The following is a 22,879-nucleotide window of genomic DNA, read 5'->3' as shown; positions in this document are numbered from 1 at the left end:
TAGTTTTATATATAACTAAAACTCCAAAAATAATATGTGTAACGAGTGCAGAACGACACTAATAATAGTTAATGACAAAAACTTGTATGAGACGGTCTCACATGTCATATTTGTGAGACAGATATATTATTTGAGTCATCCATGAAAAAGTATTACTTTTTATGCCAAGAGTATTACTTTTTATGCTAAGAGTATTACTTTTTATTGTGAATATCGGTAGGGTTGAGACATGTCTCACATATTAAGATCCGTGAAACAATCTCACATGAAACCCACTCATAGTTAATTACGGGCTCCATAATTAATGAACCTATCTTCATATGATGGAGATTAGACAAAAACTTGTGTGAGACGATCTAATAAGTCATATTTTGTAAGACAAATATTTTATTTGGATCATCCATGAAAAATATTATTTTTTATGCTAAGAGTATTATTTTTTACTGCGAATATCGATAAGATTGATACATCTCACAGATAAAAATTGACGATATCATATCACAAAATACCTACTCCATATATTATATATGTGTGGTATGAATTTGTATGGTTAAAGTTACATATAAATCATTCGTTTGCTGATTCCCCTCTCCATCTCTTTGGCGACTGGTGGGATTCTTATCGGTCTCCCACCAATGTCAATATCACTATAAATTCTCTTTTTCATATTATTATATTATTTTTTCTGTCTTTTAATTCGATTACAAAAAAAAAGAAAATCAAATTATCTTGGATATATTCTACCAAATTATTTGAATTCTCATGCTCTTGTGTTTCGAAATTTGCCCACACTGTTTCTTGAGTGATTCAATGGTTGTTCCGATTTAATGCAAGTGTTCTTCACGTGTAAGTTTCCGCTGCATTGTGAGATATAAACTATCCGTGCTTTCTATAGACAGAAATATATATATATATTGTTTATGTTAAGAGGGAAAAAATGACGGCGGTTGATTGCCAAAAGTTGAAATTGGGTAAAACGGTGGATTTGAACTCTTCCGAGGTATCATACACCAGGTTGACGTCTGTGAAGGTGGCGGTATGCAACGGCAAACACAAGAAATTGGGGATTTGCGGAGCAGCTGGAAGATCAAGCTTTTTGGCGCCAATTAAGGCGATGGAAGCTTCCAAGACGACGGCGTATGCCAATGGCCAAGTGAAGGGAGTCGAACGCGATTCAGCCGGCGATGTTCTTACCAAGGACTGCAGCGGTTTTACCGGTATTTCGTTGTTTTTGCCGTTTTGTTCGCTCCCCCCACCCCCCTTAGGATCGTTTAGGTCGTGAGAATTATTGTTTGGGATGTTTTTGGAATCTTTTTGCCTAATTAACTTGCTTGATAATTATGTGCACAGATAAAACTACGGTTCAGATGTCCACGATTGGAAATTCATCAAATATTGTGTGGCACAATTGTTCTGTTAGCAAGATTGACAGGCAGGGATTGCTTAATCAGAAAGGCTGTGTCATTTGGATCACTGGATTAAGTGGTTCAGGTTTGTTTAGCAACGGGAGCTTTGGCACTGTAGCATTCCCTGACATTAGTTTTGATGGAAGCTTGTTATGTTCTTGATCGATCCATGATTTGTGGGGCTGTACCATTTTCATGTGATCAAGAGACTGTTTCTAATTCTATGTTTATACGTTGTGTCAGATTGCCTGATCAGGACATTACTTGTTGGGTATGGGAATGATTAAAATAGTTCTATGTTTTTCCTGAGTATATGTTCTGAAGTTGTTGACATGAGGATATGATAAGAGACGGTTTCTTGGAGCATTTCTCCGAGGTTAACTCCAAGAGATTTAGCTATTCAGGGGACTATCGATAAATGTTGACTTTTCCGAAATTCTTGACTGATGTGCATGTTTTTTGTTATCTCGTTACGTCAGCAGAGGGTGAAATTTCTAAAAGGAAGATTTTAGGACAGTGATTCCATTTCTTTAGAATTCCCGAGTCTCGAGAAAAATTCACTCCATGGTGCATGATATGATCAACCCTATCTTTATGGCACTGCCCAAAGTATTGATCTAATGGTTGTAAAGAGGTCAAATGTGTTTTTTCATGTTGCTCAGTGCATTGCATCACATGGTAAAATGACTTGACCCTCTCTTATAGCCATTGGGTCAATCCTTAAGTATGGTTATTTTCTTATTTTTTGTGCAGCAAATGATCTTTCTACTTTTGTGTTTAAGTTCTACTACTTGCGTTAGAATTCCTTTCTTGTCTTTCTTTTATTTTCTAGATTTAAATATGGTTCATCATTACTGGTAACATCTCTCATGTTTTTGCCATGCTTGGCCTTTATGTGCTGGTGGTTTTGGCAGCAGGAAATAGGTGGTGGTATTTTATTTTATTTTTCATGATATCTTACTTCAGGAAAGAGTACTCTGGCATGCGCTTTAAGTCGTTCCTTACACAGTAGAGGAAAGCTCTCCTATATCCTTGATGGGGATAATTGCAGGCATGGTCTGAACCGTGATCTTAGTTTTAAAGCTGAAGACCGAGCTGAGAATATTAGAAGGATCGGTTGGTTTCTATGATTATTCTTTTCAAATTTTTTGTTCTTTCGATTCAAAGTACCGAGTGATTTACTTCATCAGGAGAGGTAGCGAAGCTCTTTGCAGACGCTGGACTCATTAGCATTGCAAGTCTAATATCTCCCTTCAGACAGGACCGGGATTCCTGTCGAGCATTACTTCCTGAAGGAGATTTTATTGAGGCTAGTATTGTCTTTGGAAATTTGTTTCGCTGATTTGATTTGCCTCTGGTTTCTGCATGCAGGCAAGCGAAGTGGTGAAAATGATAGCTAGAATTACTGAATTTAAGTACAATGATATGTAGGTATATATGGATGTCCCTGTACAAGTGTGTGAGACTAGGGATCCAAAGGGATTGTACAAACTTGCCAGAGCTGGAAAAATCAAAGGTATGTGTTGTATGGCTGAATATTGGGATTCTAAAACATGGTTATGGTTTCTGTTATCTACTTTAGTTCATTACACTGTCATTATATCCTAGAGAATTAAAGTCCTCGCGTAGCTATCCCCTACCTAATTGCTTCTCTAGCTTCTTCGCTCTTATTCCTTAATATTTGGATCCATTGAGCAAATTTTGTTCCAAGACAGCACATATCAATCTACAAGTGTGGCCCTGCTAGGAGACTGGACTCAACCCACTCGCACATGTCATGCATCTAAAGCACATAACATCAGTTGGATTTTTCTTTCTGCGTCACTCTACGTAACAGTGGTTCATTGACTATAATTATTATTTTTCGGTTTGTTTACAAAAAATATCATGTGATTTTTTTTTTATCTCTTCGCTCAAGTTTGCCTTCAGAATGCGCTATCTGCACTGGCTTCAACTACCCTTCAGGAAATTAATTCATCTTGTTATTTGTAAGGGCCTGTGAAATTAACTTCTTCTACTGTTAAAGGAGAAGAAGCCAAAACTGTCCATTTGCTGTGATTTATTGAGCCCTTCCATTGCATATATATTTTTCGGGAAATCAGCTTCCTTGCTCTTTTACAGGATTCACTGGTGTTGATGATCCATATGAGCCACCTTTGAATGCTGAGGTATGTAAGTTTCTAGATTCGCTAACAAATGCTGTTTACATGCTAATGCTTTATATCGTTCACATTTAGCCATGTAACATGACACATCTTGTGCTTATGAAGCTACAATGTTACAACATTAATATTGTGTTGATCCAATGTTATCATCATCAATATTGTTCAGTTAGCTTTTGGCAACACGTTCCTTTTGTTCCAGAACATGACCCTTGATTTACAAAATAATGCCTTATCAAGAAAAAAATTATAGAACACGATCTTCTGAAGCGGTCTCTTTTCCTTCCAGATAGTGCTGCAGCAAAGCGAAGAGATGTGCGATTCTCCAGCTGTTTTGGCTGAAATCGTTGTTTCTTTCTTGGAAACAAAAGGTTACCTGGAGGCCTGATTGCCTCAACCTCTCATGCCTTATGAGCAGTCTACTCGTGCATATTCTGTGTATGTTACTTGTTCCATCAACAGATTTATCTTATTCAAATTTTTTTTGTCACCGAAGAGCATGCAGTTGATTGATCAATCAACTGAGGAGCAAATAATTTCAAACTTTTGAAAGTTGAATCAGTGTTTAATCGGTGAATTATTTATACTAGTTATTGATTAATAACTAGTTTGTCTGTAATTTTTTTTCTTCGTGTACTTATGAATTGTAATTGATTGAATTAAGGATCTGTCTTCATGAATCAATCCTTAGATTGGTTGTAATTCGTTAAGCAAAATAAAGCATGTTTGTTATATTTGTTTTTGTAATGCTCTTCAGTGTTGTGAATAATTTCCGACGCCATTTCGATGTGCAAATGGGATGCATGAAAATTTCCTAACTTTAGCTTTTGATATTATGGTTTCTCTCCGTCACTCCGCGAACATTATCATAACCGTGCAAAATCATTGAGGAGATAATTGTACAGTCTGGAAAAAAGGGAAGCTAAGGAGATTCGAGATTACTGATTTTGTTCTGGTGCATGGTAATATTAATTAACATTTTGAAAAAGTTGTATAAAATTTAGTTTTTATTCTTTTTAACATATGAAGATTTTGATCTGTCTTCTTTTGTACATAAAAATGGAACGTAAATTTGGGAGTCTTTTGAAGTGTATTTTTAGCGAAAGTGGGGTAAAAAGGTTGATGTCAATTAATTTCTTGTTCTTCTTATCGTTCTATTTTGGTCAAGCATCGTATGGGACCAATTAATAATTGTATCTTGAGTTATGGAAGTGGATACCTCGTGTACTAAATTTATAAGGATTTGTTTGGTTAGAAATAGATAGAAGAAAGGGAATAGATAAAATACATGTAAGATAGGCTACACACAGTGATAAAGCTAGGAGTAGCTCTTTTGTGAGACAGTTTCCTGGATTTTTATTTGTGAAATTGATCAATCTTACCGATATACACAATAAAAAGTGATATTCTTAGCATAAAAAGTAATATTTTTTTATGGATGACCCAAATAATAGATCTGTCTCATAAATACGATCCGTGAGACTGTCTCACAAGTCACACAATTTTTGCCAAAAGCTAAATATAACCACTTTTCCAAACAATACTTAATTTTGCATAAATATTTTTCCAAAAACCAATATATTTATTACTCTGAGTTCTTTCGTCCGAAAGCTATCGCAAATTTATCTAAATGTTAATGGTATTCATAATCGACACATCATTATTTTCAAATCGCACGTCGACAAATGTCCTTGTTTTTCAAATAATTATTTTTAAATTTTAAGATTTATTTAAAAAATACATTAAACTTTTTTTTATCCCTTCCAATCATAAATTATTTGCATCTTGTGTATATAAATTTAGACTGATCAAGACTTTTGCTTTCATTGTCATTTTGACGCACTTACTAACGAGGTTTTGTTGTTACTCTCCAAACAAAATATATTTCAGTGCAAGTCTCTCAATGCCGTCTTCTCTTTTTTCCAAAATTTTATATTATATAATGACGCGACATCAACTTATAATTTTATATAATTAATATTAATTTATACTTAAATGTTTCTATTATATAATATAGTTGAGATAGGTAGAATGTTGAGTTCATCTTCCTTAAATATTGTTTGGTGATTTAGCATTTACATCCCTTAGGCTTCACTATTGACATTTCGACCTCGAAATATATATTTTTTGTGTCTTTTACTTAAGGATAAATTCGTCACATTTGCAAAAACGTAAAATAAACTAATGGATGTCACAAATAATATACATATATCAATCTTCTTTGTTAAAAGAACGAATTTGTCGCATTAAATATATATCGGGATTGTGGAATATCATAATTATATAAAATCATGCATGACGCGAATTTGGATCTTCTACTGTGTTTTCAACACAGCACCAAGTGCTATGCACTTTTTACACGAGATGATCATCTCGTTTAATCTGACCACTTTTTAAATTTATCTCATATGGTATGATGTCCACAAATGATAACGCGATCATCTCGTGTAAAAAATTCACAACACCAAATGCTTTGTTTTCAACACAGTAGAGGATCCAAATCCTGCGTGACGCGTAGATTCACCATTTTTTATTGCTGGCATTTATTTGTGGCCAAAAGAGTCATGTGGTACCTCACAGTTGAAAACTCTCCAACGAAAAATCATTGAGAAAAATATTTGGACCCAATTTAATACAATGAGTAAAGAACCCCTTGCTGGTCTAAATGGATGGTGAATTCTTCTTGGATTTTGGAAGTTTTCGCTTCACATTTTGTCTCCATTTGAAACTAAAAACTACGTAATATTTACTCATTTCTCGAAGAAGACAACAATAGTCCAAAGAAGGAATTTGGCGCAATGATTGGCAAATAAGGGGGAAAAAATGAAGGTAACAATTTAATTGAACTTGTCGTGTAAGAATATTCACATTCATCTCCAATATTTATTTATAAAATATATCGATTTTTAAATTTGAACATAAACTTGACATATCAACGTAGTTGTACAAAGTATACCACATCAATGAATTAATTGAATAAGCACTAAATAATATTTGCAACTTTGCCCGAGGAAATAAGGCATCGTATAACATGGGGTGGAGTGGAAAAGTAAAGAGCATGCCCATATTTTGAGGATATTTGGTGATAACCAATATAATATGATATTGAGATAGAGTAAGTCTCTTGTGATACGTAGGGTCTCACAAATTTTTATCTGTGAGACGGGTTAACCCTACATATAGTCACAATAAAAAAGTAATACTCTTAACATAAAAAATAATATTTTTTCATGGATGACCTAAATAAAAGATCTGTCTCACAAAATACGATCCGTGAGACCATATTATATAAGTTTTTGCTACTGAGATAACAAACACATAATAAATAGAATGATGGGTTTTTTGTTGGTGGTAATAATTATATAAAAAGGGTAAAAAAATTAAAGTGGGAGATTTATTGGCAGAGTTTGGAGAGGGATTGGGGGGCAGGGGATGCGGGTGAATTGTTTTGTTGGTAGTGATGACGATGCACGCCGGCAGCTTTTTCTCGTGTCTGTTTCACAGCCCATTTGTCACGCCTACTCCCACTCACTCATTCCACACTATTATATTATATAAATCTAACAAAATACACATAGTTTTTCGGTGTCTTTTGTCTTTCCCTCACCCACAAAACACACACACTACAAGGGGTCTATGAAAAGCTCATCCATTGAGCCACTTGATGAAAATGGTGGTAACTTTTTTTTATATAAAAAAAGTGACTTTTATATATGACTATAAGTTGAATTTGAGTTGTAATATTTTAGAGTACGGAAAAGTTAATTGTGTAATCTTTGAAGCTATATTAGTCCACCTCATTATTCCACTCCACTCCATCTCTTCCTATGGATTCACCATAAAGAAGTGGAAAAAAAATCCAACAAAAGCTTTATACGTAGCAAAATTCCAATTTCAAGATTCTCCCCTCTACTTAATTCAATTCCCCAATCCCCACTATCCAGTTTCTCACCAAATTTACATAAAAAAACAGATACAAACAACTCCATCTTCCTAGCTAGCTTACCTTTAATTTCCACTCCAACAATATTAATATATATTCCAACAGATCACGAAACCATAGCCAAAGTTTGAATTTTTATTTGGCGTGTGGGTCTCCTTTTGATTAGATGGATACTTTGTTTAGACTCGTAAGCCTCCAATCTGATCAATCTCTCAATTCCAGCAGAACCTCCAGCAGCTCGAGATCCTCCAGGCAAAACCCTTATCAGCAAGAAGACGAAGAATGCTTCAACATTTTCATGGATGATGAAGATTTCTCTTCTTCTTCTTCCAAACACTACAATCCCTATCCCCACCACCAACTCCACCACCATACTGCTTCAAATACTCCCACCACCACCACCACCACCACCACGACGGGTAGCGCCACCCCGACTCACCACCATGTCTACGATCAATCCGCCAATCAATTCTCTTATTCTCCAGCACGTGACGTGACCCTCGAATTCGCTGCCTCACTTTCAGGGCATGATAGCAAGTGGGCTTCTGATATTCTCTTGGAAACAGCGAAAGCGATAGCTGACAGAAACAGTGCCAGGGTGCAGCAACTCATGTGGATGCTCAACGAGCTCGGCTCGCTCTATGGAGATATCGATCAGAAGCTTGCTTCTTACTTTCTCCAAGCTTTGTTCAGCCGCATGATGGATTCAGGTGAGCGCACGTACCGGACTCTGATCTCCGCGTCCGAGAAGAACTGTTCTTTCGACTCTACTAGAAAAATGGTGCTGAAATTTCAAGAAGTTAGCCCTTGGACCATGTTCGGTCATGTCGCTTGCAATGGTGCGATAATCGAAGCATTTGAAGGTGAGAACAAATTACACATAATTGACATTAGCAACACCTTTTGCACGCAGTGGCCCACTCTTCTTGAAGCCATAGCCACTCGTAGCGATGAAACCCCACATCTGAGGGTCACCACCGTCTTAGTCAGCAAAGCTGGGGGCGCAAACGGTGGCTCGGCCGGAGTGCAAAAGGTTATGAAAGAGATCGGCAGCAGGATGGAAAAATTTGCAAGACTAATGGGCGTGCCCTTTAAGTTCAATGTCATACACCATGCAGGTGACTTGTCTGAACTGAATTTAGCTGAATTAGATATCAAAGAAGATGAAGCACTGGCCATAAATTGTGTGGGGGCATTGCATTCCGTAACAACAGTTGGTAATCGTAGGGATTTGTTGATATCCATTTTTAGGAAGCTAAAGCCTAGACTCGTGACGGTTGTTGAAGAAGAAGCTGATCTTGATATCGGCGTTGATGGGCTTGAATTCGTCAGGGGTTTTCAAGAAAGTCTAAGATGGTTTAGGGTTTACTTCGAGGCATTGGATGAGAGCTTCCCGAAAACAAGCAACGAGCGTTTGATGCTTGAAAGGGCAGCCGGATGCGCCATCGTGGACCTGGTGGCGTGCCCGCAGGTGGAGTCTGTAGAGAGGAGGGAGACGGCGGCGAGGTGGTCGCACCGCCTGCAAGGTGGCGGATTTAGACCGGTTTCTTTTAGCGAAGAGGTCTCCGATGACGTGCGCGCCTTGTTGAGGAGGTACAAGGACGGATGGTCAATGGTACAGGGCTCAGATTCCACCGGAATATTCCTTTCCTGGAAGGATCAGCCGGTGGTGTGGGCTAGTGCATGGAAGCCCTGATGATCGGGAGACTCCCGCAAGAAATGGTGATAAAGCCACACGTGTGTCTTGAGTTTTAGTTGGCACGTGCATGGAAGGAATAAGTGAAAATATTGGTGAAGTGATTTTCTTTCTTGGAGAAATTAAAAATATGAAAAAAGGTATTATTGGTCTTTATTATTATTTTTTTCTTGAGAGATTTTAATTATCATTTTCCCATTTGGATTGGATAGAATAGATCTAATTTTTAGTAATCTTGTTCCCAATTTGTGATCAATTTGCAATTTTTTATTTCACATGTTACCATGTCAATTTGAAGAATGCAATATAAGTTATGAATTCTTTCCAATTATAATTAGTATATAGCTCAACCTAGACTAAATCAAACACCATTTTCTAAACAAAAATATTTGAATTTAGTAATTATAGTGATGATTAATTACACATATATCCTTTTGTTTGTAAATTGATTTGACATTGTTTAATCAATAATGGAGTTGGTATCAGGTTCAAGATCATTTCACTAAGAATGTTGAGAGCTAAAAAAATGTGTAGTTAATTACCAAATTCACTCGAACTCCAAAAAGAAGTCGTTTTCTTGAGTTTATAGTATAATATTTAGGACGGCAATATAATGGAATTGGGTTTTGTTTGGAAATCTAATTCTTATCTATGTTAAATTGTTTAGTCTTTAGTGGCAATATGGTGTCCTCATGGTATTCTTTTCTATAAATATTGATGTATTATTTTTCTTGGCTATTGGATCTTTCATTTTGTACATAAATTTTAATTGAGTAGGTTTCTTGTGAGACGGTCTCACGAATCTTTATCTGTGAGACTGTGAGACGGGTCAATCCTATCTATATTCACAATAAAAAGTAATACTTTTTAATGGATGACACAAATAAGATATATGTCTCACAAAGTACGACCCGTGAGACCGTCTCATACAAGTTTTTTCTATTTTAGTTTACTCTACCATGCATGCTTTTCTGATTTCTTTAATCTCGAAGGTTGCATTTGGATGGAATTATTCAGATTTGATAGTTGGATTTCTTATAATTCCGTTTTGTGTGAATCTGAAATCAAATCTAATACTTCATGTATGACTTTAAAATGGAAGATAATGAATCATAAATTTGTAGAAGTTCAATCCAAATGCATCACCTCGACGTAGTAATTTGGATGTGAGGAAAGACATTAAGAGAGTGTTTGAGAGAGCTTATAAGAGTCACTCCTTGGATTTTTGTCGGGTGGAAGTGATTTCGGGTGTTTGTGAAAACTAAAAGCTAAAAGCTAAAAGCAAAATTGAGATGTTTTTTCCTACTTCTGTTTTTTTTTTGTTACTGAATTAAAGTTAAAATTTCACATTTGAATCCTTAAAAAAATCATCATATTCCACTATTACTCTTGATTTTTATAAATATTTCTGGAGGTTTTTTAAAATATTAATTTTTTTTTACGATTTTTTAAGAGTTTCAAATGAAATTCATAAAACTCAAAATCATATTTTATTTCAAGCAATATATAAAAATTAATTTTTTTTATAATTACATTTCCATATTTATTTTTTTACATATTTTATTCATTATAAAAAAATTTCATTAAATCTTATATAAATTTTCAAGCATTTATATTATAAGAAGATAAATTAATTTTGATACAAAATATTCAAAATTTAATTAATTATATAAATACAGTGTTGATTGTGTGAATACCAAAATTTAGATGATTAAAAAAGACAAATGTTATATAGATTAATGATATTGTTGTAATTTTTTTTTAAAAAAAAGCTTGGAGGCAATTTTTCTCCAAAATTCAAATTGTAACTTGTATCAGTGTACTAGGATTTTATTTTCAAACACTCTCTACTTTTGATTCTCACCTAATTTCAAAAAATCTCGAGAAAAATCACTTTATAATATACAAAAACTCTCTCGAACACTCGTTAATAAACATTTCTCAAATGGCTCCATTAAAAATATTTGAAATAATTTACATCATCTATATAATTAATTATTAATTAACAAAATAAAATTTGAATTGAGGAAATTCAAATTCACGCAATTTAACAGTACACGTTTAGTACAAACATAACCTAAGAGAGTTGAAATGGGTTTTTCTTGTTGATATATATTTTTATTATAAAGAATGAGAACTAATTAAATAATATTTATATCAACGATTCAAATATAGCATCCACCTTTAGTCCGTACTTGAAAACTAATCTTTTCACGAAAAGAGATTTATCGTTCTTGATCTTACTTTATAATATATATTGTCATTTGAAATTTCCAACTCGGATATCTAATTAGGAGTTTAGAATTTCATTTTCCATTATAATGTTTTTAGCACATCATATTATATAATGAATATATAAAACTAGAGTGAGTCTCATGTGAGACCGTCTCACGGATCATAATCTGTGAGACGGGTCAACCCTACCCATATTCACAATAAAAAGTAATACTCTTAGCATAAAAAGTGATACTTTTGCATGGGTGACTCAAATAAGAGATCCGTCTCACAAATAAGATCCGTGAGACCGTCTCACACAAGTTTTTGCCATAAAACTAAATCAAAGTTTGGAAAAAAAAATGTAAATTATAACAAAACAAGAAGTAACTAGAGTGGACGTGTTGTATTATATTTTCTTTCTTTCTTTCCGAAAAAAATTTCACACAAATTTATGTGAGACGGTCTCACAGGTCGTATTTTGTGAGACATATCTCTTATTTTGGTCATCTATGAAAAATATTACTTTTTATGCTAAGAGTATTACTTTTTATTGTGAATATCGGTAGGATTGACCCGTCTCACAAATAAAAATTCGTGTGGTCACTCATGAAAAAATATTACTTTTTATGCTAAGAATATTATTTTTATTGTGAATATCGATATAATTGACCGTCTCACAGATAAAAATTTATAAGACCGTTTCGTGAGACCTACTCAAAAAAATATAACTACCAAGAGCAAATAGGCCCACCAAAAGAGAATAAATATTTGAATGGGAACTTCTTTTAATGGTTAACATCTTTATCTTTTGATGAGACTTGCCACGCTCCCCTCCATCTTTATATTACACATTCCCCCACCATCTTTTTCCACCTTTTCCCATCTCTTTTCATTTTTTAAAATATAATTTAACGAAATAATGTTAATAAATTAATAATATATAGTGCTCTTTATTTCGAGATTTTAATATGTTCTCAATTTTTTTTTACACACACAAAAATGATCCATTTACCATATTTCCTTTAATTTATGTTTGATATTATACACTTCACAATTATTTGTCACACATCTTATGGGTAATAATTGTCCATCAATTTATTTAATAAAATATTGCTTATTATTCATAAGAAAATAGAATATGACATACAACTTTAGTGCAATGTATCTTATTTATTATTTTAAAAAAATGTTTTTCATTACCTTGAAATACTGTATTATTTAAATTTTATAATCTTTCATTCAAATTTATTTTAAAAAAATGACTTTCTTTGACTTAATCACGTGATACAACCAATAGCACTCCCTTAAATGCCTTAGGCAGAGGATTTGGGCCATTAAATTTATTAAAGCCCAATAATGTCACGTGGTTGAATTTACCCAACTGTGGGCCGATGATACAGCCCAACTCAGTACCAACAATTGCAATCCAAATAAATACATTCTTTACTCTCTATACATATTAACTGGAACGAACAATATTACATAAATTTCCACAACCGTAAGCCTGAAGATCCTCTTTATGTCACAATGAGATCAAGAAAATTGGAGACAATAACACAGCATAAAAACAGAGTGGGAAGCATTGTGCTGCGAGGATGACCTCTCCAGATCTTCAGAGTTTCGTCCCTCTGAATGCAGCAGGGAGCCTCCATCTCTTGTGCCAAAAAATCGACACTCTAGACCATAAAGGGAACCCGAAACTGGAATCAAGAGGACGATCTGCAGGTCCTCCTATGGTTAAAGGTAACCATATGTATCTCGAATCCCTCAAGTCAGCTGGATTCCAACGATCAGCCATGAATAAAAAAAAACCAGGAATTTCTGGTAAAGGAAGGACGAATGTACTCTGAGCAAAGAATGTTGTGAGTCGAAAGATTTTGTTCCCACCGAGGCATGGGTTCCCCATTGTCTCCCACGGCCCCATTATTGATTCAGAAGTGTGTGCGAGAGCCTCGTTTGGGGCCCAACCAGTACACCCTGAGGTGATCATGTAGTACGTTATGCCGTGCTTAAATAGAGCTGGTGCTTCTCGATGCTGTCCCACAAGAATTCGTTTCATAACTCGTGTGACATCAAGGTACTCTTTGTTGAGGGGACCAATATGAAGCTCGCTATTGTCTCCAGATGAATAGATGAGATAAGCGACACCATCATCATCTTTGAAGATGGTCATGTCTCTGCTGTCAAATCCATGGGGACGTATACTATAGAGGTAACTGAAGGGACCTGTTGGATGGTCACTGATTGCAATTCCAACAGAGGCTTTAGTGTAGTTAGCATCGTCTATGTGCATCCACATTACATACTTTCCCGTCTTATCGTTGTAAATTACTTTTGGCCTCTCGAGCACGTTTGACATGTGTAGGTCATGAGTCTCGTTTTTTTCATCCGCTGCAAGAACGATGCCCTCATTTTTCCATGCCCATAAATCCCTCGATGAGTAACATCCCACACCAATAACATCCACCTGTACGGGAGAGAACATTTATGAGCAAAGTAAAGATTGAATCTTGATACACTTCCAAAGTTGGACCCCATTCGCAAGACTAAAATTTAGGACCATGTTGTAATCTCCATTTGATCACACACCAATTCTAAGAAACTAACAAGCGCGTTGTAAAAAAAATTTCCATTCAGAAGAAAATCCAGAACTTACCCGTGCTGCTCCTTTTTTGTGGGCATGGTAAGTAGGACCATCTTTATACTCGCCATACCAATAGTAATTCTGGGATTTCTCATCATACAAAATACCACCTCCATGGGCTTGTATAGGATTTCCTTCAGTGTCGAGCCACATTCTCCCTGGGTAATAGTATAAACTCTCGTTGCCAAAATCCTTCATGGGATTCACAGCCGTAATGATATTTGGAAAAAATATGTGCCTTATTTGAGAAGAATCATCGAGAAATTCATCAATAAAAGTAGTAGGGCGCCTAGGTTTTCTTTTAGCGGCTCTTGGGGATCGCCTCCTTGGTGGAGGCATCTGTATATTTTCCTCCTCAACTTCTTCTAGTTCACGAAATAGCTGATAGTGGCTCAACCTTGTATGTATATGTTGTTTATGTGCATCTGAGTCGCTAGTTAAAGTGTATAAATGAAGCATGACAAGAAAACCAACAAGGCTCCACACTAAAATTGGCCATCTGTTCCCTGCATTGCAACGTAAAATAGTTAGTTTCCGATATTTGTTACTCATCCTCATTTTGTTCCATTTTTCTACCTCCAGGTTAATGCTGCATTTGGAAACATTCAACCCCCATGGAGGTCCAAAACTAAAGTCACAAAACTCATTTTGTTCAGAAAATAATCGAATGGTTTTCTATGAAATGCGAAACTTGTGAGCACACCAAAAGGTCAATGAAACCATAGGAAACCAAATACCTTTTCATGAGACTCGCCTAATAAAACTGAAATGCAACAATGGTAATTCTGAAGACTTCAATCTTGTCAAATAATTGTTTGGTAGTAGCTAAATTGTCTATCTAAATTATGATAATTTTACAACGAAACAGCGACCTCAACGATTGTGGGAAAATGCAAGTCTCGCATCCCTATTATTATATTTACAAAAATGAAATAAAGAGTAGGTTACAAGTTGTTCTGTGTCTCAAATCACAAATCCTAAAGAATACTCAAGACTACAAAAGGTTTCGTCAAAATTAGGCCACAAAAGGTTTCTGGAAATTGCCAACAAAGTAAAATTTCAGTAAGGACAAAAGAAAACCCAAGAATCACATTCGCAAGCAAGATTCAACTCAATCAGAGCACAAGTTTTACAGAACTGAAACCCGTAACCAGATCCATGAAAAGCTGGATCAATCTACGAGAAAAGCCCCAACACAATACAACAACAAAAATCTAAATAACAACAAATATATATACATAAAATATCAAGAAGCCCAAGAACTAGAAAATCATGAAGTATGCCTGAAGTCAAAGAAGCTCACCCGCAGTCAGAAATTGAAAGAATTTTCTCGACATGGGCCTGGCGGCGATAGCTCTCTTAAATCTTGTCACCATAAGTAACACTCAATATCACAAGCATACTTTCATGGAAATTCTCAAACAAAGTGTCACGGAATTCTCGAGGAGAACCCCGTTTATATTTTATTCTTAGTTCATTAACCAGATGAAAAGCGTGAACAAGAAGAGAATTTTGAAGGGAATTTGACGAGTAAAAGAGAAAAAGGCAGAAACTTTGAACTGTGTTCCGATTATGAGTCGGATCTTGAGTTGATTACTTGACCATGGCGTGATAGTGACGGTGGCGGTGACTCGAAACCTATAATGGAACACTCTTGCTTGCCGTTTTTACAGCGATAATTATAAAGCAGTTATTAAGATTTTTATTCGTCTCTTCCATTTTGTAAAGTAAATTTGGATTTTCTTGGAAAACATGGTGATTGGATTATAGATAAGATCATGATTTATTGCAACAGTAAAACTAGATTTAGAAACTTTAGTTGCGATCAATGAAACAATGGTCGTAATAATTACTCAAATCTTATGTGTGAATTTTGGGAGTTTCAATGAATGGTGGATGCTTTTGTTTCAAGATTTACTGCTTGGGAAATCAGTCAAATACTCATACCAACCGTCAAGAGCAAGCCCAATTGTAATAAAATATTTTTTTCCCCTGTTTTTAACTTCATTAATAAATTGTTGCTTGAACATTCACGAGTTGGTAAAATTCATTTAGGTACAAATACAATTGATAAATTAGAAAATTAGTATATGAATTATTGTAAATTATTTAACTAATACACGATCAAGCTAAAAATCAATTTTACAATATAGATTGTTTTCAAGTTTAATTATCATTAATAAATTCAATTAGATACACGTTTTTATTTTAAATAATATTTATTTATTTATTTATATTTTTTTAAAAAGTTATACTTATTTCTAACTTATATTACAATAGATCATTACCTAACTCAAATATGCAACTAAAAGATATTGTATCATATTGATAAAAACATGGAAAAATAAACATTTATCACCTGAGTCCATAAATACTATTTTTGAATGACAGAATAATGAAAATTATAGGTCGTGAAATGACAAATCTCTTTAGAAAAAATCAGTGACTCGTGATAGCTGAAGTATCGATACAACTTCACAAGAAAATTTTCGGTCATTGTCTTGATTTATGTGACTCCGTTGACCCAAATTTTCTGCTTTTAAAATATAATTTAGCTATGTATATAATTTATTATCAGGTTTTAATTTTTGTAATATATAATTGTAATATTTATTATTTATTTAAAAAGTTTTGAAAATATATTATATTTAGTATATAATTTATCAATTGATATATTTGTATTGTTTCATAATTTTACCATTTTTATACAAAGAGTATAATACTTATTTATTATAATTTAATTTTCAGATAAATATAAAATTATTTTTACAAGACATGTCAATTTATCATAGTTCATGTACCAAAATGATTTCATTCTTTCAATTAAATGCAAACCAGAGTTATTTATTGGTACGAGTGTGTGTATATATATTATCTAAAGGTTATATTAAAATTTAAAAATATAAAGATGCTTATTAGATTTTCTAATAGTTAATTAGAGTGGTTATTTACTTATTTACATATGACAATATCTTAGCTATTTTAAAAGTTACAATATATATTTTTATAATTAATTTTTTTTATTAGGAATGAAAACAAATCTTGTGATTACATTTGAATAAAATGATGGAATGATTTGAATATTGGATACATTTTGTCTCTGGTAAGTTTCATAATAATTTCAACACATTTCAAATGAAAAAGTACTCTGTGCAAATCCATATTTATTGATCCGTGTAAATATACATTATTACGTAAAACGTTTAATTTCCAAATCCTACAATGTTCAAGTTCTAACCTCATTACATTATCTTTTTTTTTTTTTTTGAATAAATCAATGAATTTCATTAAATTTATTTTGGCCAACTTATTGTGTGCTTAATATTGACACTGGTCTGAGGAAAAAAGACCACCTATTGTAGCATCTTCCACTATTTTGAATGGCTTTTTCACACCAAATCAACACCAAAATCACCATGAAAATGGAGAGGCTTAGCATTGCTGACCATAGTACTTTTGTTTGCAGTTTCATTGGACCACATTGGTGCAAAGCAATGTCCGAGAATGCTTCTTGTACATATGAACAATTCATCAGTTTCGAAAAATCCGGGTATATGTTTAATAGGTCTTGTATTGATCGGCAATAAGCCAGAGTCATGGAATATATTCCTTCTGGGAGGATTAATCTTCCATCTGCTTCGCAATTTCCTGATGAATTCGCTTCGAAACAGACGAATCTTGATAGAATCTGCGCGAAACATGCGAGGATTTGTGTATTTAGTTGTGACTGGGAATGTTTCTTGAAATGATGCATTTTGAAAAGCTAATAGTATGAAACACCCCATTTTCTGTTGGACTTGGGTAGTCTCATGCATGGTCTGCCTCTGCCTATTGTTAGCTTGAGCTTTTTGAAGAAATTTTTAAAAAAACATGCATGAATAAAATACTTACAGTAGGTATATCTCCAACTGGAATACAATTATTTCCATAATTTTCAAGTGAATAGGTGTAGTTAGGTGCACGGGAGAAAGGGTCACAAACTCCCTGGATTTCTCGATCTTCGTTACTCTCATTCTTTACTAACACTTCACGCATGCGCAGCTCCGAAATCTTTAAGTTTATCTGTGTTTCACGATAAGGGAAAGATGAGAAAAACACGAATAAGTAAGTGATGTCCAGAATGAAACTCGACTTTTACTTCAAAATTTTCTAGGCACCTGAGTTATGAAATTGTGAACTGTGTAGCCAATCTGTATTAAGGTTCCGTCGGATAATGAGGATTTTGGGCATGGAAGCATGTCTGCTAGGCTGTTGTTTTGTGGGATTTGCTCAAAATTCTTCAAACTTGAACAGGTATCGCCAATGAAACTGTCCAAAAATTCCATCCATTAGCATCAATGCAGGAAAATGAAACAGTAATGCAATCACGTAAGATGAACTTCACAATTGCGTACATATAGAAGACGAAATCGATACCAGTTATAATCCAGCTCATCGTCGTTAGAATCCAACAAGAAAAGATTAATCTTAAACGTAGAAAAAGAGCACTAATCAGATATTGAACACATTTATGGTCTGACCGATGTACAAACTTTGTGTCACTTACACTACAAGACCGGGACGATATTGCAAAGCGAGTAGAACTGAGCCAAAGCAGCAATCCATTAGTCTAACCGATTCAAGTTGGTTTTTGTCACATACATATTTGTCAGGACAAGTTACCATATGATCATATTATACAATATAGTGTCTGAATTCCAATGATCCATGAAGTATTAGTTGTCGAAAACTCACCTAATCCAGCAAATAAAGACGCCAAGTGGGCTGATACAACCACGAGATTTATCAAGTATCTGGAAATAAAACAGAAATTAGAGTTATAAGGAATGAAACGTCCGAATTTACACTTAATATAAGCATAAAGGACTCTTTACAGTGTTTGTATGGCTTGTTGACAAGATTGCCTCGTTTGGACGATAAAATTTTGAATACTCAATGATCCTTTTCTCAGACGATGCGTTATAAAATCCAACAGTTTGCAAGTTTTCATGTCGTATGGACGTAGAACAGTCTGTATGTTCAGCAATGTATTCCTAACTTCTCCTATAGCTTGATGAGCATCATTTCCAGCATCAAATATGGTTTTCTCAAGCTTTTTAGCCCTCTCCATTGATTTCTGGTTTGCTGCAATGACCACACCGCTACAAATTCTACAGTATTTATCAAACACGGGCCAAATAATGACAACATAACATGCAAACTAAGGTATATATCAAGTAAAAAAAAGTTGAATTGCATCAAAAATTTTACATGGCAAAAATGGTGAACAGAACAAGAAGCAAGAATATCATCAGATGCGAAGTTTGCTGTTGATAGACTATGTGAGATGTTGCGGTGCATGAATTCTTTACGAGTATAAAAATTCCGAATCCTATTCCACTGAGTAACCAGAGTCCTGCCACTGCATATCCATGAATTCCTGCAAACGCGGCAGACTGGAATTTCAAGAAAAATATGTCACCAACATGATAACATAGCTTTCAAATGAAAAATTCTTTAAATTGTTTGCATATTAACTCACAGCCCAGTAATGTTTGTTCTTGATATCATAATCTCCACCATAGTTTTTGAATTTTCGCAATGGATCAGGCCTTCTGGCGATCTGTTCTGATACAGGGGAGCCAAACACAAATGATATTTCAGATAACAGAAATATGGAGACCACGAGAAACACAAAAGTAATGGCATTGGTCTTTTGATTGGATTTAACCATAGCTGCTTCAACTTGTTTTCTGGGATTTTAGTCGAGGAGTTGGGAGAAATAGATGGAAGACAAATATAAGATGAAAAAAGTACAAGGAAACTGGATTCTTTCACTTGATTGATAAGGTAAGTATAGCTTGTAACCATGGCTTTTGTGTCAACTTTTGTGGGAAGTTTTGAAGCATTGTAAGGTCCCAAATTTAAGGATTCGGCTAATTTTGGTCGATGTCTTTCTTGGCAAGTCACTTTTTCGATTCTCAACACAAAAGCCCAAAGCTCAATATTACGATGCTACCGTGCACCACACTGCGAAGCTACGTTTAATTTGAGGATAAAATAATGAAATTATTAGAAATAATAAAAAGAACATTGAAGTAGATAATGACAAAATAATATTATGTTTGATATGATTGTTAAAAATTATATAAATAATAATCTTTTGATGAATTGACAAAATTGTCCTTCCAATTTTGTGGCGGCGGCGGCGGCGGTCGACGGTGGTCGGCCGATCGGAAGCGACAGTGACGGTGGTCCGGCTATCGGCCGACAAGTGGAGGGGGTGGTCGACGGCGTCCGCGGTGCTCGGCGACGGTCGGCGGGTGGCGGGCGACAACGGTCGGCAGTGGTCGGTGTCAGCGGCGGTGGGTGGAGGCAAGTGGTGGTGAGTTTGGATTTAGGAGAATGGTAAAATTGGAAAAATATGATGGATTAAGAGTGAGATAAATAATCTTAGGGGGTGATGAGTGATTATTTTATCACACATAATATAACTTAATCATTCATAAGAGAGATTGACTTGATTAAATAAAAAACGTACCAAACATGTGATTATATGGATTAAAAATATGATATGTATGGAACACCACTGTCGGACACAACAAAATTTCTCCGGATTTAAGACAGAGTCGACAATAATCCACTGCCAATCATATGGACCGATTTTGTGATAAATTATTATTTTTAGATAATGGAATCTCGAACCAACACTTCGTCTCAAACTTGTTAGATTTTCAAGTGTATTTATTCTAGAGTAAGTCTCATGTGAGACCGTCTCACGGATCTTAATCTGTGAGACGGGTCAACCCTATCCATATTCACAATAAGAAGTGATACTCTTAGCATAAAAACTTATACTTTTTCATGGATGATCCAAATAAGAGATCCGTCTCACAACTACGACCCGTGAGACCGTCTCACACAAGTTTTTGCCTTTATTCTACTCTATTTTCTTTTTGCCAACAATTATGTCATTTTTCTTCTCATATCTACTCGCAAATAATATAATAATAATACTAGGCCTTATATTCGACATATGATAAAAAAAAATTGATTAAAAAAAGCTTGATTTATTACAATGATTTTTTTAAAAATGATAAAAAAATTGATTAAAAAAAGCTTGATTTATTACAATGATGCTTTTTTAAAAAAATATAATCTATTGATTGAAAATAAATTAGGAAAAAACTGGAATGCGAATTTTTTTTTCAATATTTTATCTATGACAAACTAAAGAAACCAAAACTATCTTCAACATGATTTCTTGAAATAAAATTTTTTTTTTTTTATAAATCATATTTAAGTACTGATCCTACTATAATTTTTTAAATTGTACGATTTATATCTTAATTTTGTTAATTAAAAATTTTAAAATAATAAAATTATATTTATCCACCAAGAAATATTATTTAATTTTTTTAAAATGTATCTGAATTTGATTCAACTTCGAAAATTTAAATACAAAAATAATATTTGAGCAGACTCAACGGGTTATGTTCATATGTAGAGAATGCTTAATCTTATATTTGTTATGAGGCACCACATATATAAACAATTATCGAAAAAATAATAAAGATTAATCATTATTCAGTAGTATTTATAAATGAATTACCAAAGTATTATTATTTTTCTCTACAAAGTATATTCTCTCACTTTTCATTCATAAATCCCAATATATTATAAAAATTTTAAATAAAATTTTTAAATTGATATTGATTTTAAGTATACCAATAAATAAAAATATGGTTATTAATAAATTTTTGTATTGTAAATATATTGTAAATAGACAGTGCCTTTTACCTATTTTTTTATATATTCAATTCAAAATTATTAAACCTCGATTATATATTCAAATTTACCATCTAAAAAAATAGTTAATATTCTGAAATATAGAAAAACAAACAATTTTTTTTAAAAAAAACAATAACAATATATATAAACGAAATAATACTTGCACTGTTTGGTACACGGATAAGGGTGGGATTGATAAATAATCCGCCTTATCCCACGTTTGGTACGTTTTTAAAAAGCCCATGATAATATCATAAGCCCTTGATAAATACATTTTTAGAAGGATAAAACATCATTAATAAGAGGTGTGATAGTTTTAATTTAATGATAAAATATACTACAAATTAATTAATTACCCCCATTTAATATTTAAATGTATTTAAGTTAATGTTAAATGTTTATTAAATACATACATATATACAAATATATAGATACATATATATACACACACAAATAGTTACTAGGCCCCTTCGATATGAAAAAGATTATAAAAAAAATTAAAAAAAAAGCAAAAATCAAATTTGACCGATGATCACCTTTGAAAAAGGAAAAGAAATTGTTTAAATATTTCCAAAATAAAACAAAAGAAACGAAAATTATTCTTTAGATATATATATATATATATATATATACATATATATATATATATATATATATATAAAAGAATTGAGAAATGCAATTACAAGATCTTGATAACAATGAAATATAAGTTTTTGTGATAAGGTTAATTTTGTCATTACATGTCAATATATAAATTTAATCACTCTTGTTAAAATCATACCAAACATTCTAAATATTATCTTATCATTATATTTATCCTTGATTTATCATTATACTGTATATCCCTTACTAGGGATGTCAATGGGGCGGGTATGGGGCGGGTATGGCTAAACCCAAGACCCACCTCATGAAGAAAACTTAGACCCATTAGTATTACCCACCCCACCCCGGTTAAATATTTTTCGGACCCACCCCACCCCGAATACGAAACGGGTCCGGGTAGACCCGTGAAACCCGAATTTTTTTAAAATGAAAACAATA

At 33.8% G+C, this 22,879-nt stretch overlaps 4 protein-coding genes across 4 annotated transcripts; 2 read left to right on the top strand and 2 right to left on the bottom strand.

Moving 5' to 3' along the window:
• Nucleotides 1-575: 575 nt before the first annotated feature.
• Nucleotides 576-4,302, top strand: LOC140806125 (adenylyl-sulfate kinase 3-like). The gene is made up of 8 exons (XM_073162607.1): nucleotides 576-846; nucleotides 929-1,217; nucleotides 1,351-1,491; nucleotides 2,373-2,522; nucleotides 2,597-2,715; nucleotides 2,838-2,922; nucleotides 3,528-3,574; nucleotides 3,858-4,302. Exons 2-8 carry the CDS (start codon nucleotides 938-940, stop codon nucleotides 3,954-3,956), a joined length of 921 nt encoding a protein of 306 aa, XP_073018708.1. The 5' UTR covers nucleotides 576-846; nucleotides 929-937; the 3' UTR covers nucleotides 3,957-4,302.
• A 3,091-nt stretch (nucleotides 4,303-7,393) lies between these two features.
• Nucleotides 7,394-9,528, top strand: LOC140806124 (protein SHORT-ROOT). The gene has a single exon (XM_073162606.1). It carries the CDS (start codon nucleotides 7,678-7,680, stop codon nucleotides 9,205-9,207), a length of 1,530 nt encoding a protein of 509 aa, XP_073018707.1. The 5' UTR covers nucleotides 7,394-7,677; the 3' UTR covers nucleotides 9,208-9,528.
• Nucleotides 9,529-12,727: 3,199 nt separating this feature from the next.
• LOC140806123 (uncharacterized) lies at nucleotides 12,728-15,741 on the bottom strand. The gene is made up of 3 exons (XM_073162605.1): nucleotides 15,372-15,741; nucleotides 14,081-14,574; nucleotides 12,728-13,891 (listed from the first exon to the last, which is right to left on the bottom strand). Exons 1-3 carry the CDS (start codon nucleotides 15,442-15,444, stop codon nucleotides 13,037-13,039), a joined length of 1,422 nt encoding a protein of 473 aa, XP_073018706.1. The 5' UTR covers nucleotides 15,445-15,741; the 3' UTR covers nucleotides 12,728-13,036.
• Nucleotides 15,742-17,239: 1,498 nt separating this feature from the next.
• On the bottom strand, nucleotides 17,240-19,848 carry LOC140804670 (uncharacterized). The gene is made up of 9 exons (XM_073160758.1): nucleotides 19,590-19,848; nucleotides 19,319-19,503; nucleotides 18,943-19,218; nucleotides 18,803-18,861; nucleotides 18,615-18,651; nucleotides 18,463-18,534; nucleotides 18,226-18,376; nucleotides 17,960-18,130; nucleotides 17,240-17,756 (listed from the first exon to the last, which is right to left on the bottom strand). Exons 1-9 carry the CDS (start codon nucleotides 19,779-19,781, stop codon nucleotides 17,376-17,378), a joined length of 1,524 nt encoding a protein of 507 aa, XP_073016859.1. The 5' UTR covers nucleotides 19,782-19,848; the 3' UTR covers nucleotides 17,240-17,375.
• Nucleotides 19,849-22,879: the final 3,031 nt, after the last annotated feature.

This window comes from Primulina eburnea, chromosome 11, assembly GCF_022965805.1.
Source record: "Primulina eburnea isolate SZY01 chromosome 11, ASM2296580v1, whole genome shotgun sequence".
In the NCBI taxonomy this organism is placed as follows: domain Eukaryota; kingdom Viridiplantae; phylum Streptophyta; class Magnoliopsida; order Lamiales; family Gesneriaceae; genus Primulina; species Primulina eburnea.
This window is presented reverse-complemented; position numbering and strand designations above follow the sequence as displayed.